This window comes from Globicephala melas, chromosome 10 (assembly GCF_963455315.2).
Source record: "Globicephala melas chromosome 10, mGloMel1.2, whole genome shotgun sequence".
NCBI classification, from domain to species: Eukaryota; Metazoa; Chordata; class Mammalia; order Artiodactyla; family Delphinidae; genus Globicephala; species Globicephala melas.
Window position 1 is genome coordinate 49,273,802 of NC_083323.1, and position 20,369 is coordinate 49,294,170.

The 20,369-nt window shown below is 44.3% G+C and overlaps 1 protein-coding gene across 4 annotated transcripts in view; it reads left to right on the plus strand.

Annotated features, from left to right (window-relative positions):
- Positions 1-1,666: 1,666 nt before the first annotated feature.
- The window catches only part of GRIP1 (glutamate receptor interacting protein 1), a 697,619-nt gene continuing 678,916 nt past the window's right edge, over positions 1,667-20,369 (plus strand). For 3 of the 4 annotated variants that reach the window (XM_060306085.1, XM_030866357.2, XM_060306090.1), the window contains exon 1: positions 1,673-1,800. In XM_060306085.1, the coding sequence (XP_060162068.1) occupies positions 1,743-1,800 (58 nt within the window). In that variant the 5' untranslated portion in view covers positions 1,673-1,742. Of the gene's footprint in view, positions 1,801-20,369 lie in introns of all 4 variants that reach the window. The other variant, XM_060306088.1, reaches the window with a different exon arrangement.

Below are 20,369 nucleotides of genomic sequence, written 5' to 3' on the forward strand. Positions count from 1 at the left end.
ACCCCCGGGATGGTTTGACTCTGCCCTTCCTTTAGCCCTTCAATTCCTTTACTCATTGAGGTTCCTGGGCCCGGGCCTCTCCTTTGTTTAGGAGAGACAGCCACTTGTATTTGGCAGCTCCGCAGTTCTGTAATGACAGACAGCCACCCAGCCAAGGGGCAGCAGCAGAAGCAAACATCCCAGCCTGATAAGACTGCTTATGCAGTGGCAGGGAAAAAAAGATTCTATCTTCCTGTCTTTTGTAGTTATTACATTCCTCTGGCTGTATTATTACGTTTCCAAGGGAAGAGAGAGAGAGAAGCCTGGCAAAGGCCAATGTCCTCAGTCTGGGAGAGCAAACTGCAGTTCCTTCAGAGGCCAAAATAAACTGCAGGGCAGAGAGAGTCATAAGTGGTTGGTCCCTGACAACTACAAACCAGTAGTTATAGCCTTAGGGCCCCAAATTCCTCAGTCCCCATCAGACACTCAGGAGGTGAAGACTTAGGCATTATCTAGCTGGGCCCCCAGCGAGGTAACCCCGCAGGACAGGCAGTTAGTTGCCAAGTGGAAGACTCAGGAGCCCCTCCTAACATTATCCTTTTGAAATCACAAGCAAGCGCCCCCAAGTCTGGGCGGAATCTTCCAGACTCTACCGTAAAGCTGCCCTCTCCCCTCAATTCACCCTTCCACCGATATTCTATGAACCTATGACAAGGGGAAGAAACTAATCATAAAACCTGATCATAAAACCCTTCTTATACTTGAAGACAACGATTAAATATTCACTGAGCCAAGGTTTCCCGGCTTCACTGAAAACAAAAGAGGTTCTCTACTCACGCCCTTCCCACCCGAGCAGAAAACGTATTCCCGGCCCCGGCTGGCGAGGACCGGGCGAAAGTTGCGATTTCTCTCAGCTGAGGGCAAAGTTAGCGACTCCGCAGCTGCAAAGTCTCAGCTAGGGGGAGGGGGCGACAGCCCGGGCCGGTGGGAGAGCGGCGGGAGGAGGGACTAGAGGGAGAGACACTGCCCCCTACTTCAGCAAGGTCGTCGTCCAAGCCGGTGCAGCCGCCGGTTTAGGTTTTGGGAGGCAGGAGCGGCAGCCGCGGCTCGGCGCCAGGATCTGTACCTGGCAGGCCGGCCGCCCGGGGCGCGGAGGGTGTGAGCGCGCGCGCCCCCTTCGTGCCCGCTCAGCCTCGCGCGCGTCTCGGGGGAGGCTCCGCCACCAGGCGCCTGGGGAACCCGCAGCCTCAGTCCTGCCGCCGGCGGAGCTTTGTGCGGCGGCGGCGGCGGCTCCGAGTCCCACCTGCTGGCGGCGGAGAGACAAGGAAGGGGAAGAAGGAGGAGGAGAAGGGGACAGAGGCGGCGGCGCGAGCCCACTCCAGCCGTCCGCGCCCACCTCCCGGGGGCTCCGCAGCCCCTGCTCTAGGCCTGTACGCGCCCCCCGCCCCCGGCCCGGCCAGGCCTCCCGGCCACACGGCCGCCGCCGCGGCTGCAGCCCCTTCCGCCCGGCCCGGCCAGCCCGGCCCGGCCGCAGCCACCCGGAGCCGCCGGCGAGTTTGAGGCGAGCGCGGGGCGCGCGGCGCCGCCTCGATGCGCCCGGGAGACGCCTCGGCGCCCCAGCCCAGCTGAACAGCCCCGAGAGCGCCGCGGCCGGCTCGGGAGGGCGAGTGGGGAGGCGCGGGGAGGCGCGGCCAGCCCCGGGAGACGGAGAGCCAGCGGGCGAGGAGGAGCGAGCCCGAGAGCGAGCGCAGGGAGCAGACACCATGCCGGGCTGGAAGAAGAATATCCCCATCTGCTTGCAGGCGGAAGAGCAGGAGAGAGGTGAGCGGGGCGACCGGGCGGGGAGGGCCGGGGAGGGGGTCCGGGCCGGGGGCCGCCCCGGAGCCTCCCTCTCCCCGGGGTCCCTCCCGACCTGTCCGCGGCCGACGGGGGAGGGGCGCCGCGCCCTCCGGGGTCGCTGGGGAGTCCGGGCGGCGGCGGCGTGCGAACTCCAGATTTCTTTCTTTTTTTGGGGGGGTGGGGGTGGGGGAGAAGGAGGGTGCTGCAGTAGGGAACTTTTAAGACGGGCAGAGATTTTTTTCTGGAGAGGACGTGGGGGGAACTCTAGCTTCTCCAGGGCCCACTTGCACGTGGAGCCCCGGGCGGCCTTCTGCGGGGTGGGTGCTGGGGTGACCGGGCGCCGGGGTGGGGCGGGGGTAGTCCTGCAGTGTTTTAAGTGACTTTTCAAACTTTCCTCCTCCCTCCCGTGGTCGCTTTCGCGGTGTCCCCGCCTCGGGCTGGGCTTTGAGGGTGCTGCCACCGAAAGTTGCTGGAGAATCAGCAAGAAGGAGGCGGAGGAAGAGCGTGGGGGAAGGCAAGTGGGCGCTGCCGCAGGTCTCCGGAGGGGGAGGGGAGGAGGGGGAAAGCTGTCCCTAGACTGAGGGTCTCGGGCTGAGAGTGCCTCGGAGATGAGTTATGCCCCAGTGCAGTCCCCGCTGTCAAGTTAATACCGCAGGACTGCGGGCTTTTCGTAATTGCTGTCTGTTTCCTTTGTAAAAGGCGGCTCTCGGTGCCAGGTGGCTTGTAGACCTTTTGTGCTTCAGCCTGACAAGTGTACTGGGCACGTTGCCTTTAAGTGACTTGCGGCGAGGAAAGTTGAAGGCCTTTTTTGCACCTCCAAGGCTCGGTTCTATTGAGGTCATTTCATGGTGTTTGGATTGTGCGGAGGTTGGCCGGGGAGTTCATCTCGGTAACCTGGAGATGATGTACTGAGTGTGCCAGAATTTCCTCTACGGGCCGCACGGGGCCAGGGGGGTGTGCGCCGTGGCTCTGCTAGCGTCCAGAGGGCCCCTGGCTGGCAAGGTCCACCAGGGTTTATTCCTCGGCTCCTCCCACCCTGGCCTGCCCTGCTTCGAGGAAAATGCTTTAGAGTTGGAAGGGTTTCAGGACGCTGGGTCCGCATGGGCTGTGCAACCGCCAGGGCCGAGGATGAAGGGTGCTGCGTGGCTGGCGGGGTGAGGAGGCCAGTCTGGTGAGTGGAGTAGGCAGAGTTGTCAGGGGAGCTGAATCCAGCAGAATGATGAGTTGGTACGGAAGGTGGCTTGCTAATTGGGCACGCCCGAAGTTTCAGGTTTTGGAAATAATGCCTACTACTGAAGAACGAATGTACGATTTTCAGTTTTTCTCTAGGTGGCACAACCTGTCTTTGGTTTATATCCTGTTTAATGACTCAGGGAATTCATCCCTTTTTAACCACTTCCTTATTAGAGATGTGCATTCATTTCCCAGCACACGTTCTGGTGACCGAACTTACGTTCACCCACTCAAAATGCCACCCCTGCTTTAGAAAAACTTCTGCTTTTCCCTTTAGTAGGTCATATCTTAAAAGGTGCAAATAGTAGTACCAATAATTTATAACCAGGTAAAAGCACTAAATGAAAGCCTTCTGTCAAGCGTGGAGTGTCTGTCCTGTCAACTCAGCGTCACAGTGGACTTGGTGTTAAATGTATCCATTTGCTAAAAAACCGTTGCAGTGCTGCCTACAAGTTTTATCAGAATGCTGAAATGGGTAGATTTTTGGAGGGTGACAAAATGTACTTTTATGTCTTTTAGAAATATATGGTAACTTTGAAAGATGATCGCCTAATCTGCTTGTTGGAGATAAGACTGAATTTCCTCCAGAACATAAAAATCTGAGTCAGAAATTGGGTATTCTGCCTTAACTTCTCCAGTAGGAGAAAACAGGGAACGTTTGTTACCTGGTGTCTTTTTTCACTAAAAAGTTTCTTACTTCTTGCTTATATTAAGTGATGCTTTTCTAATTAGTATTGTTTTTGTTTGGTTGTGGCATTTCTTTTTGAGGTCCTGCTTCATTGGGAATGCACAAATGTGTGTTTTGTTCCTTTTAAAATCTCCTACCTGGTGTTTGTGTTTCAATTGTGTGTGTGTGTGTATACATATATATGTATACATATATACATATATTTGAATGAACTGATTTTTAACGCATGTGTCAGAGGATACTACTTGAGATTGTCTTACTGTTTTGGAAGAATTTTGTTGTAAAATAATGAGCAGTTTTCTATTTGCATTTGAAATCAGATTGTATTTAGCATTTTTCCTTTTAAGTGATTCAAATAGTGTTGAATTAGGTTCTTGTCAAATATAAACTGAAATATTAAACTATCAGGTTGGTTAGGAAAATAAGGAACATAAAGGGAACAAATACATTTTAAATTTTGTCTGGGGATAACATTGACCAAAAAGCCCATTTATAATATCTTACCATTAAATTCTGAGGTTGGTTGTGCTCACAGAACCATTGTTCTTTCCACATTCCCCCAACCCCAGTTTACATTTAAACATTCTAAAACCCATTATGGAGACTACTCTAGCATACCATTTTTTCATGTAGATTTTATTTAGCTAAATCTCTTTCTGAAACAATGCAAATTAATACAGGCTGCTAGCTTCTTTAAGGACCATGTATTTGAACAAGTATTTCTAGGCGTTATTCTTGAAAAAAAAAAACGCTAATCTCAATTCAAAGATTTAGGGAACCTGCCTTCTTGGTATTGTCACATACAAAGAGAGGTCTGGCCAATCCATATGACTTCATGCCATACCTACACACCCTTCATAACTTGGGTTCACCTTGAATGCCTCTGTCAAGATGATATTGAGTGAACTATTGCTACTGCATGCGGTGCTGAGCAGAGAAACTGTAACATATGAGTTGCTGCAGGAAATGCCGTCATTTCCAAAATGACATGTTAAGATTCACCCATGTACGGTAAAAATTCACCCACGTGCTATTAAAATTCAGGACACATTTCTCTGTCTTCCCCCCGATTTTCTGCCTGAGCTGATAAACCCAATCCATTTAGAAACTGCCTAATACACTTTTGGGTAAATGTTTTAGAAGAAGATAAATGATTCTGAAAACTGTTCTGTTTAATATCCCTTCCAAGCAAATTAAATTAAGCAATTCATTTGTTGTTTTAATCTGCTTATTAGCTGATCGTGTGTAATGAGAATATAGTTGTTAAGGAAAACCTTAGTGTAAAGGGATAGGTGCCTCAGTAATTAATGATGCCTTTCTTTTGCCTTGTAGCTTCCCTTCTGATTTGTGTGGACTTGGTTAGTAAATGTTTGTGTGTGTGGTGTATACATATTCTCCATGGGAAAATGTATGCATTTTGTATATCTCCCCTCCCTCTTGCCTTTCTGTTCTTCTCATAAGTTTTGGAGGTCTACAAGTGAACTTGAGGACTTCCCTTTGGACCCCTGTAGGAATTACTGTGTCTGGGGTTTTGCTTCTGTTCTGTCAGATGAGAGTATTTGGATCTTATTAGATGTAAAGAATTAGTGTTTATAAAATATGTATGAGAAGGCACAGGGGGCTTAAGTAGTGTGCTTTTATTACATCTTTGGTTTGTTTCATTTTCCACATCACAAGGAGATCTGGTGACCCTACCCCACATAACCTGCTTAATAAAAAGTCCAATTTGAAATTTGAGTCTTGACTGGGGAATGCTGTGGGGAAGAGAGAAGAGATCAAAATGCACAAGAGTTTGCTGTGCGTTGGGCACTGTGTTTGACATTTCCCGAGCATTATTTGGTGTAGTCCTTACCACGTGCCAGTAAGGTAGGTATTATTATTTCCCCTGACAGTGGAAGAAAGTGATGCTCAGAGAATGAAAAAATTTGCCTCAAGTTACAAAGCCAAGACTGAGGGCACCCGTTTCTAGACATAATTCGTAAAAGAAATTGTTACTTTTCCTAAGATGAGGTTTTTAGCATTGTATTAACATTATAATGTCTTACGGTTTTTCTTTTGGACAGAATTTTAATAAGCTTCCACCAAATATTTCATTAAGAATTCACAAGGAGAGTTTTGTAGTTACATATCCTGCGGAAAAGCTTCCAAAGTATATTTGGGCTTTTGAAAAACTGTCTTTGCTAGGTAGATTTATTAACCCTAACTGTAAGGATTGGCATGTCAGCATATTTCTAAGTGGAGTTATTTGATTAAACTTAAAGAGACTCATGTAAATGAATGGCTTTTCCCCCAAGGACTTGAAATATTACATAGTTTTCCTTTTTTTCAGAGTATTTGCCATGAAGGCAAGAATGAACAAGAATTAGGTATTTTCCCTCACTGCGATGAACTAGGAAACTACTATATTGTTAATAGCCACTGTACATTTGCTCTTTTGCCAACTTTTTATTTAATTAAAGCCATCCATCTGAGCTCTCGGCCTGGCTATCTATCAGAAGGCCCAGTGGCCAAAGGGGCATCAGATAATGTTTTTTCCTGCGGCAGCGTTATTGGTTTTTCATGAAGAAAAAAGAAGGATCAACTTAAATTGGTAAAGGATATTGAGAATTGATTATCATGGGTTTTAACATGGTTACATTAAATGCTGTGTGAAGGCTGGTGGTTGAAGGCGTTTAGGATTTGATCAGTTTATTTTCAGTTAAATTACAATAGTAGTTCAGTAATAAAAAATACAAGAATAGTAGTAATACAAAGTAACACATCTAACAGAGAATGCTATTCAAACACAAGAGCAAAACCTGGGGTTGAATCTATTGTTTTATCTTTTAGGAAAGTTTATTTCTCCTTAAATTCGAAGGTGTCCTGAATATAAATATAAAAATCTATTGGAACAAAATTCCATATTCAAGACATCTATTTATTTAGACAGGTCAGTGGCCAAAGGGTGTTGTCAGTTTCATGGGAAAGTCAACGTTCTTTAAGTACATCTGCTGATTAAAATGCGCCTGATTGAATTTCTTACCACCTTTTATTTCAACAGTGATTAAACTTTAAGTACTAAATCAGGTGTTGTGTAGAATGTGAAGACGAGGCTAGTGTCCTGGATAGATTCCTTTGCCTCACCCAGCAGAGTGATGGAGGACAAGGTATTTGAAGTCAAACAGCTATGGGTTTAAAGCCACTTCAGCACCTCTTAGCTCTGTGATCTTTTAACTTTGCAAAGTCCTTGTGTTTTCTTCTTTAAAATGAGGACAAGTAACATCTACCTCATGGGAGGAGTAAATGAAATTAAAAAGTGTGGGGGAATTTCTGTCAGTACCTTGTATATAGTTCAAGGCTCAGTAATGGCAACCGGTATTATTTTTACGCTATCTTGATATAGATTTGTAAACTTGACACCTCAAGGCGTCCTGATGATGAAATGATAAGTTTTTATTCTTTAAATAAGTTTTTATCCTTTAAAAACTTCATAAACCAGTAAAAAAGAAAGTCCAGTGTTTTGTGAAAAGCTGTGTTGAAACACAGAGCCTTATGAGGCCAAGGTCTTTGATATATTCTGGTCTGACCCTCTCATGAAGAAGAAGAAACTCCAGTATAGGGGGAAATGTGCCCAAGGCCACATTTCATACATTTAGTAAACAGTTATTGACAACTAACTGACATTTGGGTGCTGGGGATGAGCAAATCATCATTCCCATTGTCAAGGAGATTATTATGCATAGTTACAGAGTCATGGATATGATAGCCTCTCTACTCCTGTACAGATTAGCTCTGGGGGAGCAGAGAAGAGGGGTTGAATGTGCCGAGGGCAGGTGGGAAGAGGGAAGCTTCTGAGGACGCTCTCAAAGGAGGTGGCACAGAGGAAGTGTTAAAGGACTTGAAGGAAGGGGAGGAGTTCAGAAGGTTGGGAGGGGATGTGAGGACAGATATTTCAGGCAGGGGGCATGGTGTGTTCCAAAGCATTATGGAATAAAATATTTTAAGAACCACTACTGGTTTCTTAAGGGGCTGAAGCATAGAGTATGAATATGCTTATGGACTGTCGAATAAGAATACGTCTTTCCCCAAGCGGTGGGGAGACTGGGTGGGAGAAGATGAGACCACCTTTGGAAGGACTTTGTATGCCAGGTGGCAGAGTTCAGATTGTGTCCAGCAGGTGATGAGGAGTTAATTGAAGGATTTCCAACAGAGGAGTGAAGGGATCAGATTTATGTCTTAGAAAGGTCATCTCGGTAGCAAGGAGGGAAGATTAGAAAAAGAAGGGACTGGGCTTCCCTGGTGGCGCAGTGGTTGAGAGTCCGCCTGCCGATGCAGGGGACACGGGTTCGTGCCCCGGTCTGGGAGGATCTCACATGCCGCGGAGCGGCTGGGCCCGTGAGCCATGGCCGCTGAGCCTGCGGGTCCGGAGCCTGTGCTCCACAACGGGAGAGGCCACAGCAGTGAGAGGCCTGCGTACCTCAAAAAAAAAAAAAAAAAAGAAAGAAAAAGAAGGGACTGGAGAGGTGGGAATCAGGTAGGAATCTACTGCCCTGTTGCAGGCCATGCAGAGATGTACCGGAGGAGGACTTGGTAAGCAGGTGAACGTAGGAAATGTGGAGAGCGTAAGTCTCTGGTGAAGATACTGAGATACTGATTAGATTTACAGTTGTGGCTTGAGACCCAGTACCTTGATACAAAGCCTGGTATTCTTTCCACTACATGTTGCCTTTCTTTACTCCCCCCTCCCCAATCTATGTAGGGGAATAATGTAAACATAGTCTGGTAGAATAATGTAAAAATAGACAACCACCAAAGTGATTGGGTACCAGGCTGGGTCATGATGATAGCTTAGTATGCACTAGTTTTTTCTTCTAATTATATAAAATTCATATACTATCTAATCTTAAAGGAAAAATAATTATTATCCTGTACACTTATATCCGAATACTAATCTGGAATTTAAAGTGATTTTTTTTTAATGGAAAAAGAGAAAAGTGGTAGTTATTATCTTAGAGAAATGTCTTCCCCTACTAACAGAATTGGGTGGGGTTTTAAAAAATTATTATTTTCTGAAAACAACTAAATTCTCTATGAATAAAGTTTAAAAATAATTCTTACATTGGACTCAAAATTCAAACAGTGGGTTAAAGTCCTCCCTTGGCCATGTTCTTGATTAGCTGGTCTAGGCACAGCCTGCCCGTCTGAACCTCCATTTGCTCATCTGAAAGTAGAGATGATTCTTGTCATACAGACCTCCTAAAGTTGTTATCGGGTGAAAGCTATTATTGCTACGTGGTTACATTACGAAGGGAAGAAGTTGTTGAAAGACTGAGATTTTTTTTTTTTTTTTTGTGGTACGTGGGCCTCTCACTGTTGTGGCCTCTCCCATTGCGGAACACAGGCTCCGGATGCGCAGGCTCAGCGGCCATGGCTTACGGGCTCAGCCACTCCGTGGCATGTGGGATCCCCCCAGAGCGGGGCACGAACCCACATCCCCTGCAGTGGCAGGCGGACTCTGAACCACTGCGCCACCAGGGAAGCCCAAGACTGAGATTCTTAAAGCACATCTATTAGCTGACCATTTCTGGATGGAGGCGTTATTGCATAACTTCTGTTTCATAAACTGGAAGCTTTCATTAAAGAATCTTAATTCTTAGTTTTCCAAAATGAAGTTCAAATATGAGAGTCCCCCCTTAGGCTCCCATTGATAACAAAATAACTCAAGTGATGTAACTAAATTACAACATACACACACAGGCTGCACAATTCTTGGAAGCAGCCTCTTTCCCCACTGGGCTTGGAAGCATCCCGCTCAGATGCTGAGTGTACCTTGCTACCTCTCCCTCTTCAGTTTCTGCTGCTCTCCAGCCTAGGCTTCTGACCTCAACGCAAACCCCAAGACACCATTACTTCTCAAATTGAAATCATGTATGGAACCTTTTTAAGGAAGAAAAAATTCTTGCAGACCTCCACTGCTGACTTTCTGTTATGTTACTTAAATATGTACTAACGTAAAACTAGGTGTAAACTCCTGATGCTTACAGGTCTCATACAACCACAGAACCAAAACAGATTTTACAAATGAAATGTAAACAAAACTACCAAAAAAATCAATAACTTCCAAGTGAACAGCATCTACTTCATGCGACTTGATATTGTTTGCCTGCAACAAAATTCCCTTTTGTAGTATGAATATGGTACTTGCTGCTGTGGAAAGTAGTTGAACTACTTTCACTTTTTCCCTGGTTGAACTCCCATGGAACGTTGGTCTCAACAGTCTGATGTCACCTGGTCTTTCCGGGGCACGAACATGTCATTTGCTTGTGAAGTTCTCTTTTCTCATTGGTTTGTTTTGCACCATTGTGATCCTGAATACAAACCCCAGTATTGGTAATGCAGTTGGTGGTAGTATTAGGCTGATCTACATTAGTACTTCTAAGACTACTTGTGGTGAAGGGCTGTTTATCCCCCAGTCTGATATGTGGTCCTATAGTGACTGCACCACGTGAAACTCCCCACGTGAGTCTGACCACACCTGCACTTGTCTATGTCGTGTTCAGTGAGATGAGCCCATTCATCACGGACTTAGATGTTGGGGCAATGCCAGACTGCTGCAGGAATTTCTAAACACCTACCCTCATTTTCAGTATTCATCTAACCATGGATGGGTAATAAGCAGTTTTCTAACTGGCACTGTCCGTAGACCACACTTTGGATAGTACTGGTTTAGAATATGTTTATGTAGCTAGTGTTGGGAAGCAGAGTTCAGAAGGATGGGTGTATGTGTGTGTGAAAATGGACACACTACTATTAAAATATACAAATGAAACGTAACTTATTTTCTATAGCTGCTTTCACTTTGCCTTCAAGATCCCATTCCCACTGAAAACACCTGATCTTGTCCATTAAGAGCACATTAGTTTCCTGTTTAAAGACTCTTCGGTTGTTTCATTTCTCAAGGGTTTTCCCTTCCCTCATTCCCAAGACGGCGTTCGGGTGAACGGGAAAGCTCTGTATCCTCATGGCCCTGGGTGAAGGGCATTTTATTCATTGTGTGACCCTCACTGCGTCCACTGCTTTGGAGTTGGCATGCTTGGTGACTGGTATCCACTGAAATGCGACTGTTCCCATTTGGTCTTTGAATGTCATCCTGGCAGCTGATTTGGGCTTCCTGGATCTTGCCATTGAGTCTGGTTGTAACATGCAGCCTGTGTGACCTTTTTGTCAAACCCCAGGCCTTATCTAGGTTCCAGTCCTGTCAACATGTCTATATCCCTCCTGGGAGCCAGAGAACACAACAATTTCCCCTGAATCATTATGGAGTTTGTGGGATCTTGGGAGGTGCCAACATCCCTACCTGTCTTATGCCACCTTCTGCATATATTGCCACTGTATTGTTCCAGTGCTACCTTGAATTCTGCCTATGCCCAGTAAGGGACCTTTATGCTAGCAAGACGGATCATTGGTCAGAATGTTTACTAATGTCCTCAAAACCAAACAGGTGTTAGTTTTCCTCTCCTTTTGTACTTGTCACGAGTCTTGAATCCTTGCAGGGTATTGGATACTTACATCTGATCTTTTGTCCCTCCCTTCTTTTTTTTTTCTTTTTTCTCTGCTGTCCCAGATATCTGGAGTGGCTTAAATGACTTGAAAACTTAAAACTGGAAGGGACAGGAGTCAACAGGGTGAATAAATAATAAGGGAGAAGAGTCCAATAGGCCATCATTAGGTGGACACCTGTCCCTAAGATCTGAATGTCAGGGAAAAAAGATATAGAGAAGAACTGTCTAACAGCCCAGAGATAATGTAACTTGAGGCTGGCAAGTAATTTTGACCAATACCTTCTCTCGGCCTACCTTGTACACACACCTTTCTCATTTAATAGTTTTATTAGAAATCTGCCCTTTGTATTTCATCAGCAAACGTGTGAACTTGAGAACTGACATATTTCTTTTCATGGTTGGTCGTGTAATTGCAATGTGCATTTTCTGTTATTCATGTATTTTAAAGGTTTACTTTGTATTTAGAATAAAGATCTTTAGAAGAGATCAAGACTTTTTGTATGAATTGATGTTAGAATTAATAAATATATTTTTTACTGGTGAAGTGTTCATTTCTTTTGCTTTCACAGTTGTTGAATATAGCAGACAATATGAAAATTTGATAGTTTGACAGCATAAGTTACTAGAGTTTATATCTTTTTTAGGTACAGTTCATCATTTGAGAAAAAGTTAATGAATGTAGCTTTTACCTGTTAGCACATTAAAAATAACAGCAAAACAGTGGAAAATAATGTAGGTGAACATTCAGATAATAATGTAGTAGATATTTATTTGTTCATGTATTCTGATATATAATCTGAGAATAGCTTTCCTTCTTGATACCTTCTGATGTCAAGTATTTCTACTGTTATCAATATTCAGAATTTCCATTGAAAAAGTGCACTAATATCCTCAACTTAGTTAGTCATAAGGATTTCTACCTTGCCCTCTTCTGAAGTGTCAGGATTGTTGATTAAAAGAGAGTGGCGGGGGCTTCCCTGGTGGCACAGTGGTTGAGAGTTTGCCTGCCGATGCAGGGGACGCGGGTTCGTGCCCCGGTCTGGGAAGATCCCACATGCCGTGGAGCGGCTGGGCCCGTGAGCCATGGTCGCTGAGCCTGTGCGTCCAGGGCCTGTGCTCCGCAGCGGGAGAGGCCACGGCAGTGAGAGGCCCGCGTACCGGAAAAAAAAAAAAAAAAAGAGAGTGGCATTTAAAATTAGATTTTTCAGATGAATTCAAGTGTTTCTTTTTAAATATGTAATTTTCTAGTATGTGCAGAGCACATTTTTGTTAAATGTGAACCTTGAACAAGGGAATATAAATTTAGTTTCTCTATTACTTTTTCACTTCCCCCCCTATAATTTTAGTTAAGAGAATGACAGTTTGCCAGGCTAGAATCAGATACCCGTAGTGCTGCATCTACTAAGAAATCAGAAAGCACCTCATCTGGCTTTCTAGTGAATTTGAATGCAGATATACACACACACACACACATACATACATACATACATATATGTTTACCCTACCACCAAAGAGTAGCCCTAGTTTTTTCACCAGCAGTCATCTAAAATTATCAAGTGTGATCTGGGCTTTGCATTCCATGACTGCATTGACTCAGAATCCTACCCTCTCATCCTCTGCTGCTCATGCTGAAGAAGCAGGGAGGGCAGTGTATTAGTCTGCTTGTGCTGCCATAACAAAATACCCCAGGCTGGGAGTCTTAAACAACAGAAATGTATTTTCTTACAGTTCTGGTGGCTAGAAGTCCTTGATTAGTGTGTCAGCAAGGCCAGTTTCTGGTGAAAGTGCTCTTCTTGGGTTGCCAGTGGCTGCCTCCTGTCTGTGTGTGCTCACACGGCCTTCCCTTGGAGCATGCACGAGGTTGGGGGGTGGGGGTGGAGAGAGTTCTCTACTCTTTCTTCTTTTAAGGACACTAATCCTGTGGGATCAGGGCCCCACTCTTACGACCTCATTTAACATTAATTGCTTCCTTGGGAGCCGTGTCTCCAAATACAGTCACACTGTGGGTCAGGGGTTTCAACATAGGAATTTGGCAGGGTTGGGAGTGGGGGAGACACAAACATTCAGTCCAGAACGGGCAGGAACAGAAGATTAATCAATGGTTTAGGTAATGTTCCTATAAATTTCATCTTTAAGTGTCTGGAAATGGCTCCTTTTGAACAGAAGGTGACATACTCATTGCTTCCCCTGTGCTCTCTCAAGTGGTGGCAGTTTTCTCTCACATACCCTTGGAGGAGGAGTAGAAGGTCCTCTTTGTCCTTCTTTGCTACTTCCAGACTGTTCTTCTCTCCTTCCTAAAAATCCTGAATTTTGAATCTCGTGCCATCAGACCACACAAACCATGGTTTCTCCTTGTTGCAGTCACTTCCTGCAGTCTTTGACCACTTTCACTCCTGGCTCACTATTGTTCCAGCCCTACTTCTGTCATAATTCTTGTGATTTCAGTCTTCACGTAAACTGTCCCTCTAGTTTCTTCGTTTCTCAGCCCTGCATCTTCCTCTCTTTCCGTTGTTATGTCTGCCTCATGGCCACTCCTTAGACCAGCAGTTCTCAAAGTGAGTGTTCTTAAGACACTTTCCGAGGGTCTGTTATTTCCATAACGATACTCAGACATGAATTGCCATTGGAACTTTCATGCATTTATGAGTGCACAGTAGTTTTCAGAGGTTACATGACGTGTGATGAACATCTTCATTCTGGCAGCTAGTGAAATGTGTACTTGTATATCCTTATGTTTACAAATTTTCTGTTTTAATTTTAATATGGTAAATATGAATAGACCTCACCCACATTACCAAAAACTTTTTGGAACGCCCACTTACTTATAGGAATGTGGTAAAGCCACCCTGTTTGAGAACTGCTGCCCTCAACCTTGTCACTGCCAGTGACTGCTCCCCTCTGGCTCATCTTCGCGTGTCTTGCTCTCCAGTCAGCACCTATCTTTCTAACTCAGTCTCTGTGATCCTGACTCCAATAATCCTCAATCCCACGAGGACCTAAAACCCATTGATCTCACCCCCTTTTTACTATTCCACACCCCTCTCACGTCCTCATTTCCCTTCTTTCCAGCCTCAATTCCTTCATATCTCGTATAATCAGTCTCTTGGGTGTACTCTTAATTTCCTCTTCCCTCTTCCATGTCGTAGGTCTCATCTAGAAAACCTGGTTAAACTCAACTTTCTACCACCCTGATTTTTGCCTCTGCCGTTTAATATGGTTGGAGAAAAACACTGAGCCAAGCTGACTGGTTTCACTTTAATTTCAAGATTGCCACTCTCAAGCGCACTTTTAGTGCTGCTGGGTTACCAAGCTACATTTGCTTGGTCTTCATTCATGCCTCTGCTCTCCTAGCTGACCCATACTCCTGCTCTCTCCTCTCTCCTCAGATCTTCACTGCCTCTGCTTCCATTCTCACCCTTTGTTAAAGACTTTGCTTCCTATTTCACTTAGGAAGTAGAAGCCATTAGAAGAGAACTTCTGTTTGCATCTGTGCCCGTATATTCTGTCTTCACTCCTGCTACTACGGTTGAACTGTGTGCTTTTATTCAGTGTCAGCCTTCCACTTGTGCATCAGATCCCATGCCCTTGTGCCCCCTCCAGGACGCGGCTCCAGCATATTCTCTGTCTCTCCAGCATCATTAGTTTCCCTCTCTACTGAATTATTGCCATTCAACCATGATGTTATTTCAGCCACTTTAAAAAACAACCCTCTCTTGACGCTTACTCTGTCCAGTTACCACTCCACTTTTCTGCTTCTCTTAAAAGCAAAATCCCTTGAGAAATTTGTCTGTATTCACTCTTTAATATTGAATAGTTCTCCACTTATTCTCTCTTGAACCTAGTCCAATCCAGTGTTTGTGCCCTATTATGTCTCCTTCTACCAAGGTGACCAGTGACCTCCATATTGTTAAGCCTGCTAGCTAATTCTCAGTCCCGTATTACCTGACCCATCAGAAGCATTTGAGATAATTAACTACTCCCCCCCTGGAAGCCTTTATTCACTTGGCCTCTAGACTGTCACACTGTCCTCCTTCCCTTCTCATTCCTACTTGGTCTCTTTTGGCTTATTCCTTAGGTCCCTGATATCTAAATATTGGAGTGCACCAGGGTTTGGTCTTTGTGCTTCCTCTTCTTTTGTGCTGTCATCTGGTCATCAATACATGATGCTTTCGAAATTTGTGTCTCCAGCTTGGTCCTTTTCCTGAACTCTAGGCTTCCCTGTTCACAGGACTTCCAGCATCTTCATTTGAAGGTCGAACAGGCAAGCAGCTTACCGAACATATCCAAACTCAAGCTCCTCGTTCGCTCCCTCAAACCTGCTCCTCTCTAGTGTTCCCTGTCGTTGTAAATGGCACATCCATCTTACCGCTTGTTCATGTCAGAGCCCTTGGTATCTTCCTGGGACCCTCTGTTTCTCTCACACTGCACATCCAGTCTGTCAGAAAATCCCGTTGACTCTACCTTCAAAATATTATATATCTCGAATCTGACCATTGTCATCTACCTCTGCCACATCCAACGCAGTTCAAGCCACTGTCATCTATATTTATGTGGCTTATTGCATTCTCCTCCAAGCTGGGTTTTCTGTTTGTCCCCTTGTCTTCTGTTCTGACAAATATTTTACGCGGAACAGGCATAGTGATCCTTTTAAAATATCTGAGGTCTGCTCAAAACACTTTAGTGGCTTCCCGTTGTGTCTACCGTAGGCACCCTGGCCTTAGAAACACCCAGTTGGCTTCTGTCTCAGGGTCTTTCTTCGCCCCCCCCCCCTTTGCCTGTGTGACGCCCTCTCTCACCTTCTTCAAGGCTTGGTGTAAATGTCACTTCCTTAGTGAGGCCTCCCTTCCCAGCTGTACTTGAAATAGTAACCTCCCCAACACCCCTCCTCTCTCTTCCTTGCTTTCGTTTTTCCCATGGCACCCTAGGACGTGCTATTTCTTTTACTTTTTTATGCGTATGTTGTATAGCCTATTGCTTTTTGTTAATGGAAGCTCCATGAGGGCAGGGATTTTATCTGTTTTGTTAACTGCTCCATCCCCAGCACACAGAAGTATTGGGCTTGCCGTAGGCGCTCAGTAAATCTCTGTTGAGTGAATTGAGGGGCCAAGGCAGTGGTACTAAGAAAGCAAGAGAAATGGTTTTCAGATGACGGAGTAGTTATGTTCCTGTTTACGATTTGCTTTCAGGGTTTGCGTTTGAGCTTTACGCCATCTTGATTCCAGGGGAAGAGGAAACAGGAACAATTTTAGTACTACTCCCGTATTGTTCCTGGTCTCCCCTTTGGGGTTGAAGAAGAAAGGAGGAAGATGAGTAGAGAGTTTCCCTTCCAGTACTGGCAATCTGTGGACTGCCCCTTGAAAAGTGCTCTTTAATGTCTTAAAACTATAAATATTTTCTGCTAGAATATACCTCTGTTGATGATACAGTTGGTGTTGTAAAGCAGAAAAATGACCGAGGAGTGTTTTACAGTGAAAATCTTTTTCTTGATGTTCTGAGATATGATTGTTGTGTCAGCAGCTGTGTCGTGGCCTTATTTATGTCCACTCCGCCTACCATGGTGCAAGGCACTGTGTAGATATTTAATATTTGTGAAATGAATGAATAAATGAGACAAAATGAGTTTGCATTATGAAAAATCATGGTAAGAAAGAAATAAGCCTATCTGCTCCCCTCTCTCTAGAGGCAAAAACTATGTACAAGTCAAGAGTAGAGTATATTACTACCTGGTACCAGGACACATGATTGGATTACATCATGCAGTTGCTTTAAGTGAAAAAATCATTTTTGTTCTTGTTATATGTGGCATTTGAAGAAGCTGTACCAAGGACAAGGTGTTTTTAAAAAGCAAACCTGAATAGTTTACATATTTCTTTATATATTTTTTTTCATTGTTGATTCTTAGAAGAGAACTGAAAGCAGTATCTTTCTAACAGCCTCCTTCTGGCCCTAGATAAGGCCAGTTGGTTTTACCAAGTGTGTAATAACATGCCAGTAAAATGAAGATTAGTATATTTTACCCTAATTTTTCTAAGCCAATTCATTATACTCTAATGGAGTGAAATAAAAAAGGCCTTTAACTGAATAATTTATTATGTCATTTGTTTTTTTCTTGATATGAAATACAGGAAGCAGTACTTAATTTCCTTTCTTATTACTGAAACCAAAGGGCTGAATAGTTACATGGCAGACCTATTAGGGAATGTTTATATGTACTCTTAGGAAAACATTTATAATGTTATTATATAGCATCATTCTTTTTTTTTTTTTTTTTTGGCCGTACCACGCAGCATGCAGGGTCTTAGTTCCCTGACCAGGGATTTAACCCATGCCTCCTGCAGTGGAAGTACAGACTCTTAACCACCGCACCATTAGGGAAGTCCCTGTATAGCCTCGTTCTTGGTTCTAAGGCAGTGTTTCATATATACATGCACTCTTAACTAGTACAATATTTTTTCTTTAGATATGGTTGATTGCATGGTACATAACCTCAAATTTCAGCATAACCATGAATCATACCTAGATTAAGGAAACCGATTTAATGCAATTGTTCCTCCCCACAAAGCACCTTTTTAACAACTAATTTTCCTAGGCTCCTATTACATGTGAACTGTCATTTGCTTGTGTATCAGTGATTCTTTATTCTCACAAGATCCCTACTTTATCTCTTTCTAAGTTCCCAAGGTATTTGCTCGGTTTCCCCCCTCATCCCCCAACATTAGGCTATCAGAATAATGATCAATTCTATTACTTCCCTATGTTTTTTTTGTCATGCCTGGCACAAAAAAGTCTGAGGCGTTCAGTAATCACTTGTTGATTGATTGATCTAAACCCCTTCACCTCCTGTAGACTGTTTAACTTAAGGAAGACTCCCAAATGAATCGAAGGCCCCTCCTGGGTTCCTTGTCATGTCATCTAGAGTTGGGATGTATGCAGTGGATGAGGAAAGATATTCAGTGATCAAAAGTTTACTTTCTATTATGGGAAAACAATTTAGGCAACTTGACTATACTGCAAGATAATTGAGAGATTTCGGCTTGTAGGGTCAGAATGGAATTTGAATACTAACTCCTACCCTAACTGGCTCTTCGGCCTTCGACAAATTATTTGGCTTCTCCTTTGTTTCCTTTGTAAAAAGAACATAACAACACGTACTCTGCAGGTTTGTAGTAGCTTTTAAGAGTAGCTCTAAAGGTACCTGTCAGTAAAATCTAGAGAAGTATGCTAATTACAAGATGATATCAAGATAAGTCCAGGTTTTTGTGTAATTGTGGGTGATGCAGTTACCTGAGGATTGTTTTTCAAGGTGGGTGCCAGGATGTTTGGAGATCGCTGTATCCTGTGAGGAGTGAGGGGGGTCATTCACAAATTTCTGCCGCTAATATAAATATTTGGTAATAGTAACAACTGTTTAAAAGTACTTGAAAAAGTGATTATGAACATAACCTAGAAATTCATCTAGGCTAATTTGCATCAGACTTAAGGGCCTGAAACTCGTTGTTTCAGGATAAAAGGACTGATTTTAAAACCATATGCCTCCATTTATTTCACTGCTGACATGTGGTTCGGTTTGACATCAAGCTCGTGAATCAGAATTTCCAGTCCTTTTCCTGTCAGTGGCTGCATTTGAAGAATAGCTTTGTTCACTGCAAGGCTTTCAAGATATGTTAAACCAAGACAATAAACTAAACACACCAAGTAAACTATTATCCTTCAGTGTAGAAAACCTGCAAAGACGTGATGATTTATGAAGATTTTGTGTCAACACTACAGTTAAATGCTTACAGGCAAATGCAAAGCAATACAGAGCAAAAACAGCAGAGCCACTCTGACAGGGTTGTGACCAAGCTAACCTGGGATCCAGAGAGGATTCTTTTGCCAGCCCAGACCCCTTCTGCCCCTGGAACCCTGCATTATTTACAGCCAGAGGAGCTGCCTGGCTTCTCATTCCACTGATGCCTAGATGTTACCTCTTTGACCCCACTCTGTTCACTGTCTAACCCGGTTCTGAGCCTCCCAGGGGAACCCTGCCTGGGAGAACTTGATTTGTTGTTGACGTCAGCGCTGATGGCCCTTTCCACTTGGTACTCTGTCCCATCACAGTAGATTTAAAGAACGTACTGCCAGGGTACCAGTCTAAATGCATGCTACGCATCACTGCAATAAATCAGGAACACGGGGCTGGTTATAATCCAAGCTCTCACACATAACGCCTTTTACCGTAGTGGACAGATCGTCAAGTGGAAAATTTTAAAAAATCCCTGCACAGAGTGCATTGCCCTGCCCCTAGTAAATGAGTGTTGAATAATTAGCCTGGCTCGGAAGCAAATGATTGGTAGCCATAGGGATCCCACTGCATGTTGTAGTCCAGCCCAGCTCTTGGTTGGGGTGATGTGGCTGCCACATCTCTCTGTTCCATCTTCAGCCACGCCTGGGTCCCTGCTTCCTGTTCCTGGTTCCTGCCGCATGATCTTCCAGGATGCTGGTGCTTGCTTCTTGCCCAGTCTACCATGTAACCTAAGTCCTGCCGACATCCTTGAATGCCTCCTGCCTGGTCTGTGTCTCCTCCAGTCGTTGGTCTTTTTCTGTGTCCTAAGTATGTGCTTTGTCCAGGATCTTCCTGAATCCCAGAATACTGATTTTAGTTTTTGCTAGGACCCATCATTTCCCTGGTTCCCTCCTTTCTGTCTGGGTACCCCAGATAAACTCTGAACTCAGTTTCTTCTCTGTCTCCTTTGAAAATGAGTACCTGCAGAGTTTCTCAGAGGTTTATTTATGCAGAAGTTCATTGTGCCTCTGGTATGCGGGTGAGTTGACGAGAAGGGGTAAAGCAATGTGAAGTGGTTGCCAAATTTATTTGATCATAGGATTCTTGCTGTTGGAGCATCTTGAAGGGTAATGTAGTTCAGAGCACACTTAGAGAAATGTTGCCCCATAGACTAGTAGTGCTATTTGGGGCTTGAGAAAATGTTAAGAGCAGGTGTTATCTCAACAACAGAAGAACGACAGTGCTGTAGAATGTTTGATTTTGAACTTTCTTGATGTTTTCTCTGTAGTGTTGTAGTGTCAGCCTAATTAAGATCTTTCCTCTC